Genomic DNA, 24,770 nt, shown 5'->3' on the forward strand with positions numbered 1-24,770 from the left:
TGGCTATGGAGTTTCACCCATATGAGACCCTTATGGATTTATGTCCCAGGGTTGGCTATATAGTACGGTATTGCTCACACAGTGCCTCTCAGGAGTGAGCTAAGTAACTGACTATTATCATAATTGTCTGGACTTCTGACCCCTGTGCTCCTGGGAGCGTCGTAAGTGGTAGGGTGATTGATAGATAGATAGATAGATAAAATATACATATCATGTAACAGACTGTGAAGATGCCATATTCAAAATAAATAGAGGTGCTGCAGAGCCTCTTGTTTTATTTAGAGCATGGTTGTTAAGTTGTGTATAGCCTATTCAAGTTTTCATCCACCTCCCACCACCAGGTAGTAGATGTGACCCCGTATGAGGCAATGCTTCAATGGACGGCCCCAGAGCTGAAGTTACGAGAAGGGGAACCAGGTGGGGATGGAGCAAGAGAGATGACTTATGAAGTGTTTCTGAACAACAGCAGTTATGTCACCCAATCAGATACACACCTTACTATCACATCACTGAAGCCAGCTACAGAATACAGGGTTTAGTGAGTGTCTTGGATTCATTCTTGTCTTGGTTTTCATTTTGTTGCATGCATTATATTTATATTTTTTGTGCCTTATCATTCTTCTTCATTTTGTGTCTCTCATATTTTAGTGAAATAATTTGCTTTACACATACTGTGCTGTAATAGTCCATCAATCTGACCACCAGTAACCTGAATATCCAAATGCTCCGAATTTCTCAAGAGGAGTGGTTGAGGTTTATTGCTCACGTAATGCTGCTCAAGGATGAGTGAAGCTGGTCACTCTCATCTTTAGTGTCAGGACCAACTTGCCTAACCTCAGGTTCATGTACCTGTTTCTAATTTTATCAAAGATCCCTCCCAATAGTCTGAAAAAATAGTTAAAAAGACACTCTGTCCCCTGCCATTCGGATTTTACTGTAATAAGAAAGAGCATAATCATTTCATGTTTCATTTACGATTATACAGTACTTGTTAATTTGCTTCTTGGCTTAATAATGTTGTGTATGTTGTAATGAAAAGAGAAGCAGGAGAGGAGTGTTGGTGGGACCTGAAGGAGATGGCAAGAGACAAATATTGGTGGAGAGAGTTCATCGAGGCCCTGTGCATCTCGTGGGGTGCCACAGGAAATGATTGATTGATTGATTGATGTTATAATTAAATTTTTCCTTAATGGGTGATGTCAGTAATGCTTTTAGTCTCTGTTTATTTGTTCTTATTAGTTATGTTACTCATATAGTAGGTGTGATGGCACCACCTGAATTAGTATTGTATGAGACCGCTGGGCATATTTCTTCCAGTGATATTACTGAGATCACTGTTGTAAAATTACATGAGATGGGAGAAATAGAAAATGTCACTGTACTGAAGGGGTGAGTTGCCCAGATATGGTATCTCCCATCCTAGATGCTACATTAACTCATGCATAGTCTTGAAATAGGCAGACTGAGCAGAATGCTAACTGGTACAGCAAGTCCTTGCTTTGTGTCACTGGGCAGGATGGATAAAGAATATTGGTGTTAATTACTATCAGCACAACATCCTCCCACCAAGCCGAATTATCACCTCCTAATCATCATGCAGCTTTTCATGTTCAGCCATGTTATGGAAAGCATCTTTTTAACCATGTGTCTGCTGACTGCCTCTCAAATATGTATAATTTAACCAGTATACTGGTTAAAATATATGGACAGATGGTTAGGCATATGTGGTGGAGCCAGGATTGCAAGGTTGTGAATGAGTGTCACATCTATTTCATTGGGCATTCTGTTGATTCTCCCCCTTTCGTACTTTCTCTCTGCTTGTGAACTGGATCCTACGTTACTCCATCATTATCATAATTTTATCATTTGTGGTTTTATTTTGGTATTCCCTATAGCATGGATCAGACTGGTTCACATGGTTGCATTCCTCTGCCTTGTTCTATTCTGCATCATTTCTGTAATGCTGAGGACAGTAGTCACCACCTCATCCTGTGTATTCTTTGGTCTACCTCTCCATTGACAAGCACTTTACTTCTAGATCTCCTGACCCAGCTCCCATGGATTATCCTCTTGACATGTTCAGATTGTCTCAATCCCTTCCTTCCTTTCTGTTTCCATTTTGATACTTTCCACTCCCAGTCATCATCTGAGTTCCTTTTAGGATATCCTGTCATCCAGTTTTACTTCACATATCCATCAAATCATTCTCATGTCCTTTTATTCCAGCCTCAGTATATCATCTTTTGCAGCCCCAGTTTTGCTACCACAGAATATGACACTCTTAACACAGGTGCAAGCACTCTCCGTATGTGGGGTGATAATACCATACTACTCACCCACCTCTGTAACATAACTGATTTTAACCTGATCCATTCTAACAGCCTGCATTGTGTGTGTGGAGGGGTGCGGGGAGATGCAAGTTCTGTAGCCACCTTCCAGACCAACTCAACCATCCCAGATGCACCCCAGCTCCCCAGGCTGTTACAAAAATCAAAAACTTCATTGCAGTTCAAGTAAGTATTTCATATGGTTACTTTCTTGTTTTCCTTTTATTGTCTTCCCCTCCCTTTTTTACCGTTGCTTTCCCTATCCGTAGTGCCCTTTTGTTTATCATTTTTGCACATCACCAACAGACATATATTATCAATTGGCTTCTTGAAAAATGTGTGGTTTTGGGATAATGTGCTGTGATCAAGGTACACAAAACAGGTTCTTTTAAAAATATCTTGGATTGGCTCTTTGATGTACTGGCTTCTAGAGAATGTGCCCCAGATGCACCAAACAGGTTTTTGCAAGATACTTTAATTGAATGTTCGTCATAAATGGCTCGTAGAGAATATCTGTCTATGTGTCTGTCTATAGCCAGATGCCATGATCCCATAAAGGGTGGCTGTTTGTCTGGAAGTTAATGGTTTTATGGGGAGGCACATTATCCCTCCACCAACCCACTTGTTGACATGTAGGGAACTCATTGTTGCAGTGTGTGTAATATACGTATATCCATCCATCCATCCATCATCCAATCCTACATTGCCCCATGAGGAGCGTAGGAGCCCGGGGCTAAGCAGTTGGTCCCGACATTTAAGATGAGAGTGACCAGCCTCGCTCATCCCTGAGTGGCATTACATCAGCAATCAACCCCAACCACCCCTTGGATATAAACCTTCACCAGCTCAATCTGATTGGAGCGCAATAATTACTCACTAAACCACAAGGCGCCAAAATATGGCTATATGGTTACCACCCAGCGTAGTAAATGGGTTCCTGGTGTACAGGAAACCATTTGACTTGTCAATCAGTATAGAGTCACCCACAGGCAGAAGGAAGAGGAAAGAATGTAGGAAAGACAGAAGAGGGAGTGTAAAGTTACCAGTAGGCAGAAGGACAAGGAAAGAATGAAGTAAAGGAAGACAGAAGAGGATGGAAGGAAAGAAGGATGGAGGAGTGGAAAGGGCAGACACCCGACAGCAGCGCTACATTGAGTGAGTGGATGGTGAGTGTCCCACATATATATATCTGTCTATCTATTTATTGCCAGACACCATAATCCCATAAGGGGTGGCCACTTGACTTTGAGTTATTGGTTTTACGGGAAGGGACACTAACCCTCCACCAACCCACTTGTTGACACGTAGGGAGCACGTATGAGTTGGTTATATGGTTACCACTTAGCGTTGTAAATGGTTTCTTGGCTTACAGGAAACCATTTGGCTTGTCACTCAATGTAAAGCCACCTGTAAAGGAAAGAAGAGGAATAAGAAGTGACAGGAAAGATGGGAGATATAGGAAGAGAGGAGGGCAGGCACAGAAAAAGAATGATAAAGGCTAAGGAAGAAGTAGGCAGCACTACATCAAGTGAGTGGATGATGGTTGCCACCACCTACCACCAACATATATATATATATATATATATATATCTATCTATTGCCAGACGCCTCAATCCCGTTTGGGGTGGCCACAAACAAATCGCCTCCAAGTCACCCTGTCCCCCGCCATTTCACTGCCCTGCTCCCAACTCACACCCCCCTCTCTCATATACCTCTCCACCCCATCCCTCCATCTCATCCTCGGCCTCCCCCTCCCTCTTCCCCCCTCCACCTCACTCACATACACTCTCTTCGTCAGTCTTTCACCCTCCATCCTCTCCACATGGCCAAACCACCTCAGTGTGTTCCTCATAACGCTCCCTATCACATCCACATCAACACCACAACGTTCCTTTATATCCTCATTCATCAGCCTGTCTCTCCATGTGACTCCACAGGCTCCTCTTAAATAACTCATTTCCACTGCTCTCACTCTTGACTTGTGTCCTTCCAACAACGTCCAAGCTTCACTTCCGTACGTTAGAGTTGGTATCACAATACTGTCATGTAGTAACTTTTTCACTTCCATGCTCACTTCCCTGTTTCTTATCACTGCTTTCAAAGAACCAGCAACCTTTCTTCCCTGCTGTACCCTTTCAAGCACTTCACCCTCCAAACCTCCATCCTTACTCATCACACTACCCAAGTACTTAAACGTACTCACATTTTCCAATTCCTCACGATCCAACCTCGCTGTACATTCACTGACTTCACCTCTTTCAAAGACCATCACTTTACTCTTCCCCACATTCACCTTCAGATTTCGTTTCTTACACACTCTCCCAAACTCATCCACCAAGCCTTGGAGCTCCCCTTTGTCTTCACTCAACAACACAGTATCATCTGCAAACAACAGTACAGGGAGTTTCCAAACACTATCCTCTCTCATCAGGGCCACTCCAACATCCACTACCCTACCTTGTACCTCTTTTATTACCCCATCCATGTACAGATTGAACAACCATGGAGACATGACACATCCCTGTTTCAACCCAACTTTCAAAGAGAAAAATTCACTTAGTTCACCATCCACACGCACTGCAGCCTTCGCACCATCGTACATACTCTTCACAGCATTCAACAACTTCCCATCTACTCCATATATTCTTAACACTTCCCACAATCCTTGTCTCAATCCTTGTCTATCCACCCTGTCATATGCTTTCTCCAAATCCATGAAAGCCGCATACAACTTCTTTCCCTTCTCTAGAAACTTTTCCACTAAAGATCTAAGGATGAATATCTGATCTACACAACCTCTTCCCTTCCTAAAGCCTCCCTGTTCCTCTCCAACTAATTTCTCTGTTCTTTCTCTAACTCTGTCAATAAGTATCCTACCATACACTTTTCCTATTATACTAAGAAGACAAATGCCCCTATGATTACCACACACTTCTTTTTCCCCTTTTCCTTTGTACAAGGGAATAATTATACCTGACTTCCAGTCCTCCGGGACTCTACCTTCCTCCCAGGCTAATCTGCACATCTTCCACATCCATTCTACTACTATCTCTCCCCCATGCTTCAGCATTTCACCACACACTTCATCAATTCCTGGGGCTTTCCCAGATTTAACTTTCTTCATTGCTTCCACAACTTCTATCCTACTGATTTCTTCCTGTCTTCTCACCTCCCTCCTTCTCCCAGCCATTCCCCAGCCACTTATACTCGCATTACTTCCATCCTCTACGTTCAACAATTCCTTAAAGTGTTCTCTCCATCTGCTCACTTTTTCTCCCTTCTCCACTAGTAATCTACCATTTTTATCTTTCACTCCCCTGCTAACTTCACTTCCACCCTGTCTTACTCTTTCCACCTCTTTCCAGAACATTTTCTTACAGTCCCTCCACTTTACACTCAAATTCCTTCCAAATTCCTCATCCACTCTCTTCTTACTCTCTCTTACTAATCTTTTCACCTCTCTCTTTCTTTCTACATATAACTCTCTCTTCCGCCTCTCAACTTCTTCCACGCCCCTATTTCTCATCCATTCATTGTATGCTTTCTTCTTTTGTGCCACAGCCTGTTTCACCTCTTCAGTCCACCACGCTGTTCCTTGCACCCCCCTCCGTCTTCTCTTTCTTCCACACACCACATCACATGCTGCACATATTTCTTCTGTAAATATGCTACACACACCTTCCACGTCTCCCATCTGCTCCAATTCATATTTCCCCAATCGTTCCTCCACTTCTCTCTTATACTCTGCCTTTTTCTCATCCTCTTGTAACCTTTCCACTCTCCTTGCAACTACTCCTTCCTCTCGTCTTTCCCTTCTTCTATTTCTCCATTCTAATTGGACCTTGATTCTGGCCACCACCAAGTAGTGGTCAGAAAGTCCACTCCCCCAACCCCTATAAACTCTTGCATCCATTACACATCTTCGCATCCTTTCATCCACACACACATAATCAATCATTGCCTTCCTTTCATTCAGTTCACCACCCACTCTTCTCATCACTCGCCATGTATACCTGTGGATCATTTTATGCCTGAAGAGGGTATTGGCTACCACCAACCCCCTCCCAGCACAAATGTCCACTAACGCACTCCCATTCTCATCTATCTCAGCAGGCACACCCCACTCACCAACTATTCCATCCACCTTCGCATTCCCAACTTTACCATTCATATCACCAATCAAAAACACTCACTCATTCCTTCCAAACTTTTCCATGCACACTTCTACATTTGTCCAGAACTCTTCTCTCACTCTTCTAGCACGATCTTGCGTTGGCGCATACACACACACAATCGCCCACATTTGTATTCCAACTTTCAACTTTACCCACACAATCCTTGACCCAACTGATCCATACTGTCTTATGCTCTTCTTCCATCTTTTACTCACAACTATACATACTCCTTCCTTCGCTCTCTCATTCTCACCTACCCCCGCACATATACCCCATCCATACTCCCATTCTCTCACACTTTCTCCTCTCCATTTTGTTTCAGTTATTCCACTTACATCCACTTTCGCACCCTCAAGCACCTGGACAATCTCTCTCTCTTTCACCTCATCATTCACTCCTCTTACATTCCATGTACTCATTACCAAGTCCTTTGTCCGGTCCTTGGTCGTCATCGTTTGGTCAGTCCTTGTTCTAGGCTTATTGTTTGTTTGTATAAAATATGTAATATGTACACACACACACACACACACACACACACACACACACACACACACACACACACACACACACACACACACACACACACACACACACACACACACACACACACACACACACACACACACACACACACACACACACACACACACACACACACACACACACACACACACACACACACACACACACACACACACACACACACACACACACACACACACACACACACACACACACACACACACACACACACACACACACACACACACACACACACACACACACACACACACACACACACACACACACACACACACACACACACACACACACACACACACACACACACACACACACACACACACACACACACACACACACACACACACACACACACACACACACACACACACACACACACACACAATACAAAGAACAGCAACCAAGATGGTCCCCAGTCTGACAGACCTGTCATACAGAGAGGCTGGAAAAACTGGATTTGCCTTCGTTAGAGGAAAGGAGAAAGAGGGAGACATGATTGCGGTGTTCAGGACCATGGTGGGAGTAGATAAAATTGACAAAGAAGATCTGTTTGTATGGGATAAGAGAGCAACAAGAGGACATGGAATGAAATTGAAAAAGTCAAGCTGCTTGAAGGATATCAAGAAATATAGCTTTCCTTACAGAAGTATAGACTTATGGAATAGCCTGGACAAAGAGATCGTCCAGTCTAAAAACATAAACGAGTTTAAAGTTAAATTCGACTTATTGAGAAACAGCGACGGAAACCCACGAGCATAGTACATTCCGTATATATCACAATTAGGTATATTCTTAAATATTTGGAACGACTTAGACAAAGAGGTGGTGCATGAGAAAAACATTCATGTGTGTAAAGGTAGACTTGATAAATGTGGATATGGAGACAGGACAACACGAGCATTGCTCAATTCCTGTATACTACAAATAGGTAAATACAAATAGGTAAATACACACACTGTTCGACAGGGCTATTTTCTATAAAAAGTGGTTGAGTGACGAATTGGTCGAATAATGAACCGATATTACCCATAAGATTGTTAAGAAATTGGAGGGGTTAGATTCCTGACCATCTTCATCATTCAAATTGTATTCAATAAAGATGGAAAAAATCTGGTAAATATGAACGAAAGTGACACGGGTTTGAGCTGTTTAGACCTATGTTCTCAAGGAAAATTATTTTAGTATTACATACATCTCAGATGATTGAGAATTGATTTTCAATAAAAAAAAATATTGGAGAAGAAACAAAATATACCTACTTAGCAGTATTAAAGAAAGTTGCCTGAACATCTTCTATAGCATGTTTATTTCCGACCCCTCCGACTGGACATGATGTCACCACACCAAATAAACTCAGGTTTATTCAGTTTAGAACCTTAAATAGCAGGTGAAGCATATCTGGAAATGCTGAAACCTAACTGGGGGAATTCATCCCCAAGACCCCCAATGATAATAACCTACCAAGCCTAGTGCAAACTAAGGTGTGCATTATGTAAAACTGGCACCAAAACAGTATCGTGCATTAAGAGCGTTCGTTAATCATTGGTGCAATCGTCACCCGACCATGTGATGGAGAACACTCGCTCATGTTGAACTGCACTTGACAGGGGTAACAGTAGGGGTCCTGGGTGGAGCCATGGTGGTCTGTAGTATTCCACGAGGCCAAATAGAAATGCAGACGGATGAAGCAAGGCAGAGCGCAGGAGACTGGGCTGCTCTGTTGATCAGTCTGATGGCGAGCGGTTTGAATTGTTGAAATGGCGGGGATAACCATGTTGAACAACAAAAATGGATGAAGATTTATAAATGTCGAAACGACAAAATGGCGAATAACGATCGGTCAAAAAATGAGGGCTTGGTGAGTATGTAAATATGTACAGTCATACCTTCTAAGATGTGCATAATTGGTATCATAAAAATGCACATCAAACAAATTGCGCCTCTTGAAAATAATGTAACTTATGAGAAAAATTATAATGGTTTCTGGGCTTACCAGTCCTAGACACCTCATTTGTCCATACTCTTAATTTTTCACCCGCAAAACAAGCATGTAACATTAATTTATATATGTATGTATTGTTTATTTAGTGTTACATGCTTGTTTTACATGCTTATTTTAAAGGAAAATGAAACAAAATGGTTTTAATTAATTCACCTACAATAAATGGTTGAAAATGGTAGGTCTCAGAGGCTATATAGTGGCTGAGGAGGATTCTAAACATGACATGGTCACTCACTTCCACTGCCTCCACCACCATCATCATTCAGGACTGCCTCATCTTCAAAGCCTCCGAAGTCCATAGTAGAAACAGTTGACATAACATCATCAACTTCGTCATCCACTTCACTATCTGTCTCTGGCTGATGTAAGAAATAATTAGCTTTTTTTTAAATTTATTTATTTAACTCTCATCTTAAATGTTGAGACCAACTGCCTAGCCCCGGGCTCCTACGCTACTTGTGGGGCAGTGTAGGATTGGGTGATGGATGGATGGATATTTACTTTTTAACAGTCAAGCCCGTTGGGTATTCCAGCCTTTTCTATGATGTAAACTCCTCAAATTACGGGGGTCTTTATGACACATCCTTCGTAAATGTGTTTGATTATGTTTAGTCAGACTACAGTAGGTTAGGTTAGGTTAATTTATTAAAAAGAAAAAAAAGTTTTGGTGTAAATTAGTCTCAAAATCACTCTCACTCTGACTTGGAGGGTATTTACTGTGCTACTCATATTGGTCATTCATGTAAGGATTCCTTGCTCTTTGGACATGCTTGGAATTAGAAGGTGTTAGGATGATGAATATGAGATTTTTATTTGATTGTAATTTTACTGAAACTCTTGAAAAAATAAAATAATAGTTTGCCTAATTTTATTGACCTTGCTTGGTTCTGATCTATGTCATGTATCATCATTAATGGAATTACAGGTTTGGCACAGTGAAGGACAATGGGTCAAGAGTAACTGCATTTGTACTGGAACTGAGTGGTGGAAACAGCACTGGGCCTGGGGAATGGTGTGAAGTGTTTCGGGGCCGGGGCAAGCAGCACACCATCAACAAGCTCCAGCCTAACACCTGTTACAGAGTCAGGCTTGCTGCTGTTAATGAGCATGGCACCAGGTGAGGCAGAGGCACAGAAAACATGTGGAAGTTAGGCTTTGTCAGGTAAGGGTAAGAGGTAAAGGAAAAAGTTTCAGGTTATTGGGTGATACAAACATGTGACTGAGTCAGGTTGTTTATAACACTGGGCATTGTTTTATTAGTGTCTAGCATTATATTGGGTATTCCCATGTGTGTTTTGATTTTTAAATAGTTGAGAGACCGAAGGTCACTGCCACAGTTAGGAGGGGTCCTGTACATGTAGGCAGGGTATTGATAGGTAGGATATTTCTCTGTATCCGGATTTCTTCCGTATCCGGATGTACCGATGGCTCTATTATGTCAGGTAATCGAGGGATTACTGTACTAAATGGACTCTCCAGTTAACTGAAATCATATCTTCAAAAATTCTGTTTCACTGAGAAGTGATGATTTTAACATTTATAAGTGCACTGAATGACAGTTTTGGTGTTCACATTCCTGTGAAATAGTGGCCATGTAATTATTTTAACCCAGACTGAGCCTGGTGTGAGTAATTTTATTAAATTTTTAGGAAGTTCATTGGACTGAAAAGGTATTAATTACAAAGCTACCTAGCTGTTGGTATCTGTAACTGATACCACCGCTACTCGCCAACAAAGTAGTTGGTGTCATATCTAAATTTAATCACTGGTATTGCCCATCACTAGTAATCACTCAACAAATGTCAGAAAGCTCCTCCTTCTCCAACTCTTGTAGCTGGACAGCGAGTAGGGACATGCGGTACTCACCACTGAACACAGCATTGCCATGTCTCTACTGGCCGGCCAGGTGACTTTGACCATCCGGTAGGGAGGTGGACGGCCATTTTTGCTCAGTTGGCAGGTTAGGTTCTTTTACCAGCACACAGGTCAGCTCGAGAGGCTGGCCAGATGACTTTGAATGTTTGTTAGGGATGCGGATGGCCATTTTTGCTTAGCTGGCAGGTTGGGTTCTTTTACTAGCACACGGCTTGGCTCGAGAGGATGGCCAGACGACTTTGATTATATGGTAGGGAAGTGGATGGCCATTTTTGCTTAGTTTTTTTTTTTTTTTTTTTTTTTTTTTTTTTTTTGTTCAACTCTGGGCATACTGTAGGCTTCACAGCCTGCTCCCAAAGCCCAGTAGTCCTCCTACCTAACATACACCTCTACATGTCACTACTTCGGCGCTAACACGCACCGTCCATATTGAATACATGCTAGGGCTGTCGCATACAGGAATGGTGTATTGGTATTAGCTGGGGTATTTTTACGACATGTCGGCGAGTCTTCTGGTAGATTGGTAAAGTCTGCTTTACATGAAATTCAAATCCTTAAACTGTTCCATGCCCCAGCCAGGATTCGAAACTGGGTCTGGTAGGATCGCAGGCTGCCTCTCTACCGATCGAGCCACCGGGTTAGGTTCTTTTACCAGCACACGGCTTGGCTCGAGAGGCTGGCCAGATGACTTTGATTATTTGGTAGAGAGGCGGATGGCCGTTTTTGCTTAGCTGGTGGGTTAGGTTCTTTTACTAGCACTCAGCTTGGCATGAGAGGCTGGCCCGGTGACTTTGATCATTTGGTAGAAAGGCAGATGGCCATTTTTGCTCGGATAGTGGATTAGGGTCTGTATTACTCGTGTGTGGGCAGGAGCGTCTGAGTGAACTGGGTGTCCAAGGGACATTGACCGTTTGGTGAGGAGGTGGATGGCCATTCTTGCTCAGCTGGTGGGTTGTGGTCTATTACCCGCACTTGGCCAGAGAGGCTGGCTGGCCACCCAACTGATTTTTAAAACTTTGTAGGCCGCCCAACTGGTGATGTTGGAAATTTTTTGTTCGGATACGAACAAAGAAATCCGGATATGGACATACGAGAGCCAAGGCCAAACGTTCGGATACGGAACATGTCCAGATACAGAGCGTCCGGATAATCAAGTGACTACTGTAATGGTATGGAAGTGCATGATATGGATGAGCTGACTATACAACTCAGTCATGTATATATGAATATCTGTTTAGTATCCAGACTAATAATTACATGTACGGTACTTTCTTTGGCCGTACTTGTGCCGCATGTCTGGTAAAGCAGTGCTAAGTGGAGCTGCTGGTAGTTAGTCTCCTAGTAGCTACTACACAAGCTCTATTTGGAACATGTAAGTAGTCTTAGCTATTGTTTAATTATTTTTGAAAAAAATTTATTGTACCTTATTTATCCAAAAGTTATAGGTAAGACAGCCATCATGTTCTTCACTCTTCAAGCAACCATTCTTCCTCCTAGATACTATTCAGTTCTCCAGTCATGCATATATTCTGAACTGTTCTCTCACAACACCATCCATACCGGTACTTGCTTATAATTGCTTATTATTATTTTTAGTTTCATTTTTTCCTTCCCATTCTGGTTTAATGTATCCTTTGATTGTAGAGGCTACCCCATGTCTTAGACTGGAAGTAACTTCATATTCTTTCCTCATGATAGTCTGTATTAATTTATAAACCCTACCCTCCGGACTGAGTGCCAAGCTGAGTGGTTTCTTGTTGTTCAGGAAACAATTTGGAGATTATTTTAATGGTACTAAATGGATGCTATACATAGAAACAAAGTGGCATCAGCCTTCATGCTGAAATTTGACTTTTCTGTGTCAAACATTGTTATAGAAATACCATACTTCATTAAAAATTCATACAAAAGTAAATCTGTCTCTCTGCTTACAAATTAAACAAATTGAGGGACTTGGTGCTCCTGCATTTGTCTAATAGAGGCTGAGGAGGAAATATCCATTAACTGAACATGGGGCAGCAGCTGGGCAGGAATAGCCCACCATGAAAAGTAGATCATCACCCCAAGTCTAGTGTGATCTGTGCATTATGACTAAACAATAATTGTAATCTAACAAATTTAGTGAAATGTGTGAACAGTTATATAAAATGTTAGTTCTCCAAACAGCTGATCACTAGGCAGGAACAGCCCACTACAAAAGCAAGACATTATATCATCCTGTGTCAGGTGTACAGTAATAATCCTCAGTATATGGGCCTTACAGTCCTGAATGGTAATTAATATACAGTATATATATATATATATATATATATATATATGAGTACTGAATAGTCACCACACACCCTGTGTCCACTATAAACAGAAAACTTACATGTTTTATCATTGCACTAACATTTATGGGTAGTGATCTTGCTGATCTTTTCCAAACCTGTGGAAACTGGTAATGTGTCATTATTATATATATGAAACAAGAACTTGAGTAATTTATTCATTGTAAACTAACATGACCTCTAAATTATAACAAGTAAATTATGTTACTGTGGGGAAATGTTTGGCAAGTGATAAAACTTGGAAATCACGAAATGTAAGAACGCAAAAATCACTCATCTTAAATATCAGGACCAACATGCCTAGCTCTGGGCTCCTTCACTCCTCATGGGGCAACATAGGACTGGATGATGGATGGATGAAAAATGCAAAAATTGAAAGGTAGCGAGAGAAGCTGGGAAGGTTCAGATGTTTACCTTAGAGAGTTGGGTAAAAACCATCAATTATTGCAATATACCACCAGATTGATTAAACACCTGTAAGAGCGAGGCCTCATAGCCACTTTACCACTGTGGGTCTAAAAGATGTGAGAGCATCAGGTAATGTGATGTTTCCTTTCAGATTCCCACACCCCGACCCATTGCAGTGGGGGCGCCAGTGAATTTAAGTTAATGCGGCCATGATGGTTGACAAGTAAATGCAGAATGACAGTTTACGATATACCACCGGGTCGATTAAACACCTCTAAGGGCGAGGTCTCGTAGCCACCTCATTACTGCGGGTCTAAAGGTGTGAGAGCATCGCGTAATATGATGCCCACTGCTGTGGGTCGGGGTGTCAAGGATGCGCCATTATAAATGAAAGTGTGAGCCTGCTGAACAAAATTTTCACTACTGTAGTCATTTCATTCACTCTCATTACATTCATGACATATTCCACTCATTTTTTTCTCAACCAGCTCACCCACACTACCATATCTATCTGCCCTTCCATGCCAAAGTATACCAACAATCCCTCATGTTAATCATTCTTGCTGATCCTCTGCTATACCTAACATCCTGTACATAGCCAACATCCATCCACCTCGTACTCATTGCTTCGACCAATTCCCTCACAATGCCCTTCAAACTATCCACATTCTCTTGGGTGATTGGTATCATGAGGCATCCACTTGTTCTCATTTTTTGTCATGTCATTAAAATTAAATAGGAAGAGAGACAGACCACAGGCCCTGCCCATCCTGCTCAGTCCTAAGGTCAGGCATGGGACCTGGAACTCATAGCCCACCAGCCATGTCCAGTGGCTGTGGCAGTGGCCCCAGGGCACCCTGCCAGGACAGTTACAGGCACACCCTCCAAGCATGCCATGGCACTGTAGCTTCCCCACCATTATACACCCATTGATAGGGCAGCCTCCTGGGGTGCTACTCCCAGGTTCACACCCCTCTGTGTTGGGCAGAAGCTGCAGCCTGGGAACTGCAATGCCCTGTACCCTCTAGCACAGATCCAAGCCCCATCCCATCCTGGTCCCAAAAACTACGCTGGCATAGCCCGCGTCACGCCACCCCTCAATAGGTCCACCACTAGGTCGCAGGGGCAAAGTTTTTTGGCTGAATGCCCTTGCTGGCATCAACCCCTGTGACATAGTGGGGTATGTTGTGCTATATGTAACGTGTGTAGAGTAATGCATGAGATAGGTAAATGTGTGGGAGAGTATGCTGGTCTACTCTCCATACTAGTGTCACACTGAAAAGGTCAGCAAAGGGGGATGGTCAGATATTCTGATGGCTAGTGAAGTGGGAGCTGCAGCTTTCCTTATCACCAGCATTCCCATTCCCTTTGGGATTACAGGAGAGTCGCAATTTAAGACAAAATGAAACAACAATCTTACAATAACACGAGCATTTAATTTCTCCCATAATTACTTAATAGCACGGTAATACCACTCAGTTGCTCAAGAGAAAAGGGAAATGGGTGTGTTTAGGTATTGGATTTCTAGATACAACTTGTGTGTTATGCTTTTGTTGGTCACTGATTGGCTTCCTGGACCTGACCCGACCCACATGACCCATGTCCCATACCACCTGCCACAGCCTGCTAGACAGTCACTGTAATGAGAAGTTTATTTGCTTTTTTCCTTGCTCCTCATTTCCTCTCAGAACTCTGAGCATGTGGTTCCACAGTAACTTTAGTTAAGCCTAAACACCCTGAAAGTGCAATGAACACAAGAAAAGTATTTATTCTAAATGAAAATGTAAAATTGTCGGACGAAGTGGCAGGTGGTGAGGTAGCTTAAATGCAAACGATCAGACAGACATGAGTCGGGTGTGTTTACGATGTGGATAGGTTTCTTTGTTGGGGGGAAAAAAAAATGATGAAGGAGCAGTAAAATTCTTGTTCTCGCCTTTAGTGTAATGAGTGTGGGGATAGAAAAGAAAAAAAAAGAAAAAAGGCTTTGTGCCTGATGTTTGTCATGAACTGACGGTCTTTGGTCAAGAAAATTCGGATTTTATGATATGTGAAGACACTACTTGTTGACATACATAGTTAGGTAAGATAATAATGTGAGTTCAGGTCATGTGAATTATACTGTCATACAAATTATACTGCTTGGCTGACTTGCTTATTATTTGTGATTACTGCATTCGTGTGTATCTGAGAAGTGAGAAATACGCAATCACTCCTTGCTGATGACTTCTTAATAGCATTTTTTTTCCTTTATTGTTGAGGACTAATGGCTTTGAATAATAGTTTCACACTGCATTTTTTATTTTTTATTTTTAAATGAGCTGAAGGTGATTCTTGGCAAAATATGCCTGATGCTGGGCGGCCATTATTCACGTGTTGTTTAGGTCAAAAGTTGTTGCTTGATTGGTAATGAGGACTTTCAAGAGGCTTAGTGGCAATCCTTCGTTTTTGTTTTTCATTTTCGTAGGCTCCAACATGCTTGCATGTCAGCCTTGGTCACCTGATGGCGGCTCTCCATGCTTCACGATCTATTGCAGCCTCCCTGTTCAGTCCTTTAACCCTGAGGTCACACTTAATGACCTCGTCCCATGTCTTTCTTGGTCTGCCCCTCACAACCCCACCCCCAATAGTAACACTTCTCACCTTCTGCACCCAATTATCATCCCCCATCCTCTCCACATGCCCAAACCATCTCAATCTACCTCTCCTCATCACAACACCAGTACACTCCAGTCCCATCCTACCTCTCAACTCTTTTATCATAAACCCAGCCCCCCCAGGCCTTGCATGCAGGGACGCACTGCACATCCACCTAATCATTGTCATATCTGTATGTCTGAGCTTACGAATATTCTCCTCCTATACAGCCCAGGTCCCGCTACCATACAGCATTACACTCCTAACACAAGCTGCCTACAAAGACCCGCTAGCACATAGGGAGAGTTGTCCTTGGTGATTAAAACTTTTATGGGGAGTATTAGGGGGCAAAACTAATCAGTTAGGTTAGGTTAGATTGCAGTATGCACTGATGTGTCCAGTTGGTGAAATCGTACCGAAACACACTGTCTTGGGTGTCTTAAGGCAGACATATTTGTAATTATCTGTCTGTAAAATATTTTTAATGAAAAATATAAGGCTCCCAGAACCTAACCCCCAATTTTACATGTAAATATATGTCATGTTTTAGCGCGAATTTGATTTTGCACGAGGTTCTGCATAACCTATCTCGTGTTGTATGAAGACTCTACTGTACTACTCTGATTGGCTGGTGCCGATTACATCTGCCTACCACTGATTGACACTCCTCTTACAGCCCTTTCAGCAGTGAGACTGTTGCCTTCACCAGTGGAGTGGTGCCTCCCCAGCCTGCTGCTCCATCCCAGGAAAATGCCACTTCCACTTCTCTCACCCTTGGATGGATACGCCGCACATCAGATGACAGCTTTACTTTACAGATGGAAGATTCACTCACTGGCTATGGATTCCAGCCTGTGTATAATGGCCGTGATACACGCTTCACCTGCAAAAGCCTTAGGAGAAATACAGACTACACATTTAGGGTAACTAAAAAAAGTTCATGCTTGTTTTTCCAAAATAAGTCACCAGGTAGAAATAGTGTATCACTTATGCATGATGAGGTAGAGATATTTATGTACAGTAATATATGAAGGTAATTTCTCAGGAAAATTGCATAGTACAGTACAGTCAATTTACCCGTAAAGTTAAGTTTTGTTCTGGCAATGATCTTTTATAAAAAATTTCATCCTGCTTCTGCCTGAAGCTGTATAGACTTGTGAGATGTATTTGGAATCGGATGGCTTGATTGATGTGTGGATGATTGTGTGGCTCATTTCTTTGGGCTTGCTGTTGATAATTGTCCCACCTCTGTACTTTCTTTTATCCTATTTCTGGACCTACTTCACCCCATCTTTAGGTGGGAAAATGATCAGGATCATGATGATGATGGTGATTATAATAATGATGTTATACACCCCATAATGATCTTATGCCTCCCATGCCCACCCAGCTATGTGCTCACAATGAGGAAGGAAAATCACCATTCTCTGATGTAGCCTGCTATCGCACACTGCCAGAGCGCCCACAACCACCCTCAGCCCCTAGTGTAAAGGGTCGACCTCGCTCCAACAAGCTGACACTAACTTGGATGCCACCACAGGACCATGGAGGCTCACCAGTCAACAGTTATCGGCTGGAGGTCGACCGTGGCACTGGTTAGTTGGAAGGGTAGCTGGTTTTGTTATGATTGAAGACTATTTTTATTCTGCTGTGGTGTGGATGTGGATGTGATAGGAAGCGTTATGAGGAACACACTGAGGTGGTTTGGCCATGTGGAGAGGATGGAGGGTGAAAGACTGACGAAGAGAGTGTTTGTGAGTGAGGTGGAGGGGGGAAGAGGGAGGGGGAGGCCGAGGATGAGATGGAGGGATGGGGTGGAGAGGTATATGAGAGAGGGGTGTGTGAGTTGGGAGCAGGGCAGTGAAATGGCGGGGGACAGGGCAACTTGCAGGCGATTTGTTTGTGGCCACCCCAAACGGGATTGAGGTGTCTGGCAATAGATAGATAGACAGATGTACATTGTGCATATGTGTGTGTGTGTGTGTGTGTGTGTGTGTGTGTGTGTGTGTGTGAGGGGAGTTATTAGCCCCCAAACTTTTGAGTAATACATTAGCTGAGTGCAATTGGTAAGATCTATGGCCAGATAGTGATGGAAAGGTATGATATATAACTGAATGCAGTGTTGGTGATAAATTACAATTGTTTCCTTTTATTTGGAATGCTTGAATTAATGGCAGTGAAAGCACAGGTGGGACATTTTAATTTTTAAAGATTTTTGTAACTCAATCCTGCTCAGGGGAAGGCTGTTGGTCTCCCTTGCCTGAAATGTCTGAACTGGACAGCCTAGCCCTAGGCCTCAAAACTCCTGGTAGGACAATAAATAATTAAATGTATTATAACTAGCCATGACTTAGGAAGGGTAGGTTGTATAGCAACATGGCCACTGGAGGACACATTAGCATTTGACAGTCAGCATATGAATTGAGTAATTTTGAAATTTGTGTGTTGCTGTTGATTGTACAGACCTGCATAAACTAATGCCATTTATACTTTCATTTTGAACCTGGTTGGTGTCAGAGGTTATGCCAAGTACAATTTGTGAATTTTAGGTGCAATGAAGGGTGTCTGCATATACATAAAGAGATGTACAACTAGATGTGCAGATCATATTGTCCCAACCCTGTTTTCTGTGTTTGCAAGAGAAGGGAACAGCTTAGAGAAGGTTCTTTGATCTATTGAGACTTGAATTAGAGTAAGATGTTTAAGTCCACCTTCCTTCTTCCATATGAGCCGCAAACTACAGTACATTTGCTGTTATTGAATTATCTCCTTTAAACTTTTTTAGTGGTGAGAATTCAGTCCTTAAATCAGCTTGTGATGTTTACCATCTCGTTGATGACAGTTATTCACACATTGAATGATACAGTTAATTAGTGACTTTGACATATTCACAATACATTGATGCACTGGATTGGTATGTGTTAAGTTGCTAATACAGTCATACACATCTGTCTCATAAACTCCAGGATATGATTGTGTATACAATGGTGCTCACCTAGAAGCAGAGTGCCCAGACCTTGCTCCAGGCCGCACCTACCGTGCAAGAGTACAGTGTCGAAGCGCAGGTGGCCTGAGTGAGTGGAGTGAGGTGGGAATGGTGACCACAGAAGCAGTCTGCCCTGGGATTTGCCTTCCACCTCGTCTTCTAGGCAAACCTAAGGCATCACATCTCCAGTTGAAGTGGAGTGAGTACATCAAAAGAATCTTGTAGAATTGTCAGAATGCAGTAATGTTAGTATTAAATGAGCTAGGTTTTGGATTTTGCATTGTACTGTAAACAGGTTTGTTAGTTTAATTTTGGAATGATACATCACTTCTCGTCATAACCTTCCCCCTCCTTCCTTCCAGCCTCAAGTCCTTATATGTCACAATTATTTATTTATTGATTAATTTTTATTTTTTAATAAAATTTATTATTTCAGTCTAACAGATTTGAAGTTTGGTACAGTACTGTACAAATACTCAGTCATTAAGTATCACAGATGAGCCATCAGTGTTGACTAGTATGTGTGGCATCCCTAATTGTGTCTTGCATTATAAAAAATAAATTTCCCCTGTATTGTCTGGCATTCACTGTACATTGACTCCAGCATAACATCACAATTGGGCTGGACCTGTGAACTAGCCTAGTAGGATCATTTTTGCTATTTCTTTGCTGCATGTTTGTCTACTCATTGCAGTTCATGAAGTAATCAGACAGAAACAACAAGAACACATTGAGTTTTGTACTGTTTCCCTACATATTATTTTGGAATTTCTGGGTTATCTGTAGCTCCCTTGAGTTATTGCACATGATGAGAGAGCTATATCAGAATGGATGATCATTTACAGTTGTTGCTATTTTTGGCATGTAATTTTTCAGAGTAATATATTTTGCCACAAATTTCTTTATATGCTCTGTCTGGTAGAACTTCTTTTTCCCTTGGGCATTTGAAAATAATGTTAGTTAGGACTGTCTACAGCCTGAAAAGCCTTCCCTTAGCTGAATAGAATTACCTTACATTAGTCAGAATAAAACAGAAGGCATTCCATGGTGAAGGGATAAGTGAGATTGTTTCTAAATCCTACAGCTCAAGGAGGTCAGTCCTGAGCTGAGTGAAATACAGTAGTCTGGTAGTAGTTGAAATAAAATAGAAATATATCCCTAGGCTGCTTTTTTGTTAGTTCCCTGAACACAGGTATAATTGAGCCAAATAGATATATATATATATATATATATAGGTAGATAGATATAGATATAGACATAGTTATATATTCAGTCCTTCTGTAATGCACCGACATCACGTTAGGCAAATATCGCGTTACAGGGACTCTTGGAAACCCCTAATTTCCATCCACACCCCTGCCCAAACTCCACTTTTCCCCCCTTGTGGTGCAATTTTTTGGGTACTCCCCAATTTAAACCTCGTAAAAGTATTAATATGGTTTTATATATATATCACACACACACACACACACACACACACATATATACAGTATACTGTGTGTGTGTGTGTGTGTGTGTGTATATATATATATATATATATATCCATCCATCCATCCATCCATCATCCACTCCTACGTTGCCTCATTAGGAGTGTAGGAGCCCGGGGCTAGGCAAGTTGGTCCTGACATTTAAGATGAGAGTGACCAGCCTTACTCATCCCTGAATGGCATTACGTGAGCATTAAACCCCAACCACCCCTTGGATATAAACTTTCACCGGTTCAATCCGATTGGAGCTCCGCAATTACCCACTAAACCACCAGGCGCCAAAATTTGGTTATATAATTACCACCCAGCATAGTAAATGGTTTCCTGGTGTACAGGAAACCATTTGGCTTGTCAGTGCAGAGTCACCCACAAACAGAAGGAAGAGGAAATAATGATGGAAAGAAAGACAGAGTAGGGAGTGTAAAATCACCCGTAGGCAGAAGGATGAGGAAAGAATGAAGGAAAGAAAGACAAAAGAGGATGGAAGGAAAGAAGGGTGGAGGAGAGGAAAGGGCAGACACTCGCTAGCAGCATTACATCGAGTGAGTGGATGGTGAGCACCCCCACCTACCACAAATATATATATATATATATATATATATACACACCGGTATATATACAGTATGAAGTAGCAAAATAAATCGATTACATAAATTGGATAACAGTAGAAAGCTGCAGTTCTTGTTTCTGACATGCTTCTTGTGCAGGTGCTGTTGAAGATGATGGAGGAGCACCAGTTACAGAGTACCACATAGACATGCTGGCACCAGACTCTGATCGCCGGCAGGTTTATGCTGGCCGTGACCTTGAGTGTACTGTGGCAAGGTGGGTATGAGGATCATTATTGCTTGGGATATCAGTATGCTTGTCTGAATCACTTTCTGCTTATTCACTGGTTGCCCCAGCAGCTGATCCTCACTTTCTTATTAAGTGTTGTATTTGCAATAGACTATCAGCTGATACATGCTGAAGTGACACTGACTCAGGCAGTGGTTCCATTATTAATTCAAACTCTAATATGATGAAATAGTGGGGGGAAAAAAAAAAAAAAAAGTTTAGTTATTTACAGTGTACATATTTTCTTGTATTTAATGGCAACACATTAACACTGAAGTTTAAATTGAAGTTTGGATGCGCTAGTGTTTGCTCAGACAGGTGGCCTCAAGCTAATATTCAACTCTTCTTGAAGTTCTGAAGTTTAGTTTGTACTTTAGGGTCCCATGAAGCATTAAGTAATATGCATGCAGTGAACTAATATTGTTCCGAAACCATGGACCATACTATCATAATTACACTCCTGAAACTCCTACATCTTTTTGCTGTGGGTATAGTTCACTACAATATTCTATCCAGGATGTTGTTTTTGGCCTGCACTTATGGAGGTTTTTAGATAAAAGAATAGTTTAAATGTAGGAAAGGTAATTTTAAGTGCTTTTGCATATATTCCCTCTGTTTTGGTTACCCTTGCCATGTAGCTTGCTGCCCGGCCGCCCATACATCTTCTTAGTACGTGGGGTAAACCGAATTGGTGTGGGACCATGGTCAGAACCTCTGGAGGTGGTGAGTGGTGCAGGACCCCCAGACGCTCCACATGCCCCACACCCAGCCACACGAGGCCCTCACCTTGTCCATCTGGCATGGGCAGAACCAATCAACAATGGTGCCACCATCGAGCAGTACACTGTCCAGATAGCAGAGGTTAGATTATGTATTCACATTTTTGTGTATATTGTACCATTGTGTGCTTAATATGTTCTACATCCTATTTGGATGTGATATGTTCAAGAAGATGCATTTTAAAGCTACTGCAGCAACTTTATTGTGTTTTTTCCCACTAAGATATAGGTTTAGTCCATCTCATAATCCATAGTCTGGATGACTAATTATTAAATGGTATATACATCTCAGTAGTAGCCGTAGCTCAGTGGGTTAGAGCGCTCCACTCTGACCGAAGGGTCGGAGGATCGAATCCACCCAAGGGTCATTGGTAGACATCAGGAAGGGCATCCGGTCATAAAATGCTACACACTCCAGTCCAAAGTCCTGTACCCAGGGGCAACGCCTTAGCCCTTCGGGGATACCTGGCGTAAAACCAAATTATTTTTTTTTTTATACTTGAGTTCAGTTCATATTCAGCTTATGGTGATGAACTGTTGTGCTGAATATACAGAAATACTGTTTAAGAAAGTCTTACTTTTGAGGTTTGTGTTAAAATGGTTTGTATACTCTCACCTTGCATAATAATGTACCATCCCCTGATATTCCTCCTTCCCATCACTGTCATAATAATTTCCACATCACCCCTTTCCATTATCCAGGTGTCGTGTCCTCATGCTGAGTCTTCTGAGTCATCTTCAACCTGTGGTGATCCAGAGACTGACCTCACCTTTAACACGGCATACACTGGACCCACCACTACTACTGAGATTCGGGGTCTCTCTCCCGCCACAACATATGCCTTTAGGTCAGTGTCAGTGCAATTATGGATGAGGTCAGTGTCAGTGCAATTATGGATGAGGTTATGATGCAGTTGACAGGATGCATTAGCCATAATCATTAGTGTCTTCATCAGTCACTCTTATTTTCTCTTGGGATTGGGTGGGTATGGGACAGAAATAAGAAAGCAGAAAAGGGGATCAGGTTTAAGGGTAATGGGTGTAGAGGAAAGAGTATTTCTGCATTGTATGGTAGCTATTAGTGGCAGACAGGAATGTCCACCACCTACACATTTGATGTGTTACCAACAAGAACCTACAGCTGTTAAGATTTTTTCCCCTGGGATTTATTTGTTAATGTGTGGCAGGTGAACTGTAAAATCTATCCTTGGGCTAGGGAAAAAAAAATTTTACCCATGTTTCCTCTATACTTAGTACGCTAAACAAGAGATGGTGGTGGTGATTAGATTTCTCCCAACCTTTTAAATAACACCCACAGAGCACCTGATAACCTTGAATCATGGTACTGTACCTACCCAGGGCCCAGTAAAACTAGGTATGTTCTTTACATCTGTTCGGTATAGAAGTGTGAAAAAAGAATGAAAGAAGGACTTTAAAGAAAGAATGCACGATGTAGTGGTATTGTGTGAGACGAGGTGAAAAGCAGTGAAGTGGATGAATCAGTGAATTTGAAGGTACAATTTCATACACAAAAGTTTAGTTATGAGCATATGTGGGCAAAGTGAAACTACCTAAAAATTAATTTTTAGACTGCAGTATAATCACTGACCAGCTAATGGACAGTGACCAGCATATAGGTTTGGTTTGGATCAGTGCTTGCATTTATATTTGTGATCCTCATCTTTTTGAAGATAAAGTGACAAAGTAATGGTATGAATAAGTCATTGTCCATGCCAATTTTTACATAAAGCCAAATACTGGTATACCCCAGGTGCCAAAAAATTAAGAAAATCCATTGTTGAAACCATTTGCAAATGACAGGTCCTGGCACCAAGTATTAGTAAATACTACTATGATGGTGATGATGATGATAAGTAGTAATGCTAGTTACTACAGTCATTCTCTAAACATTAAGGCATCAAGTGATAAACTCAGCAGATGATATGTTGTCCATGATGGGATACTGTATACATCTTCTGCTAAGGGAAACATGAAATTTCATTTTGTGTGCCATGTTTATGATGGATCATAACTTTTTTGCTTGAAGTATTAGAAGCACCGTACCAGATCAGTTCTTCTTCCTGATAGTGTGTTATATTGTTCTGGTTATTTCTGGGGTGGTAAATAAGCGTTTCTTTTAAATCTGTTTTGCTGTGCTCTGCTGTACCAGCTCTTGCTTGATTTCTCAGCATAATGGCGGAAGTGACTGATGTTCATGACTAGGTGTCCCGGGCGCCTTTTAGTACTCTATCATGATTCATGATAAATGGGGATTTCCACAACTTACATGATAGGAAGATAACATAACCTAACAAAATATATTCTAATCTAGCCTTATATAATGTAATTGTCCTTGTATTACCTAATCCTACATAAACCACCATCAC

At 41.8% G+C, this 24,770-nt stretch overlaps 1 protein-coding gene across 1 annotated transcript in view; it reads left to right on the forward strand.

Annotated features, from left to right (window-relative positions):
• Positions 1–24,770, forward strand: part of mtgo (miles to go) — a 303,974-nt gene that overhangs the window by 254,646 nt on the left and 24,558 nt on the right. Inside the window, exons 8-16 of the mRNA XM_080268116.1 lie at positions 342–538; positions 2,382–2,513; positions 9,973–10,164; positions 16,971–17,217; positions 17,685–17,889; positions 19,261–19,479; positions 21,475–21,592; positions 22,243–22,465; positions 23,086–23,231. Coding sequence (XP_080124242.1) covers positions 342–538; positions 2,382–2,513; positions 9,973–10,164; positions 16,971–17,217; positions 17,685–17,889; positions 19,261–19,479; positions 21,475–21,592; positions 22,243–22,465; positions 23,086–23,231 — 1,679 coding nt within the window. The remainder of the gene's footprint in view (positions 1–341; positions 539–2,381; positions 2,514–9,972; positions 10,165–16,970; positions 17,218–17,684; positions 17,890–19,260; positions 19,480–21,474; positions 21,593–22,242; positions 22,466–23,085; positions 23,232–24,770) is intronic.

Source organism: Coenobita brevimanus, chromosome 26, assembly GCF_032717465.1.
Source record: "Coenobita brevimanus isolate Jiangsu-jjx chromosome 26, ASM3271746v2, whole genome shotgun sequence".
Taxonomy (NCBI): Eukaryota; Metazoa; Arthropoda; class Malacostraca; order Decapoda; family Coenobitidae; genus Coenobita; species Coenobita brevimanus.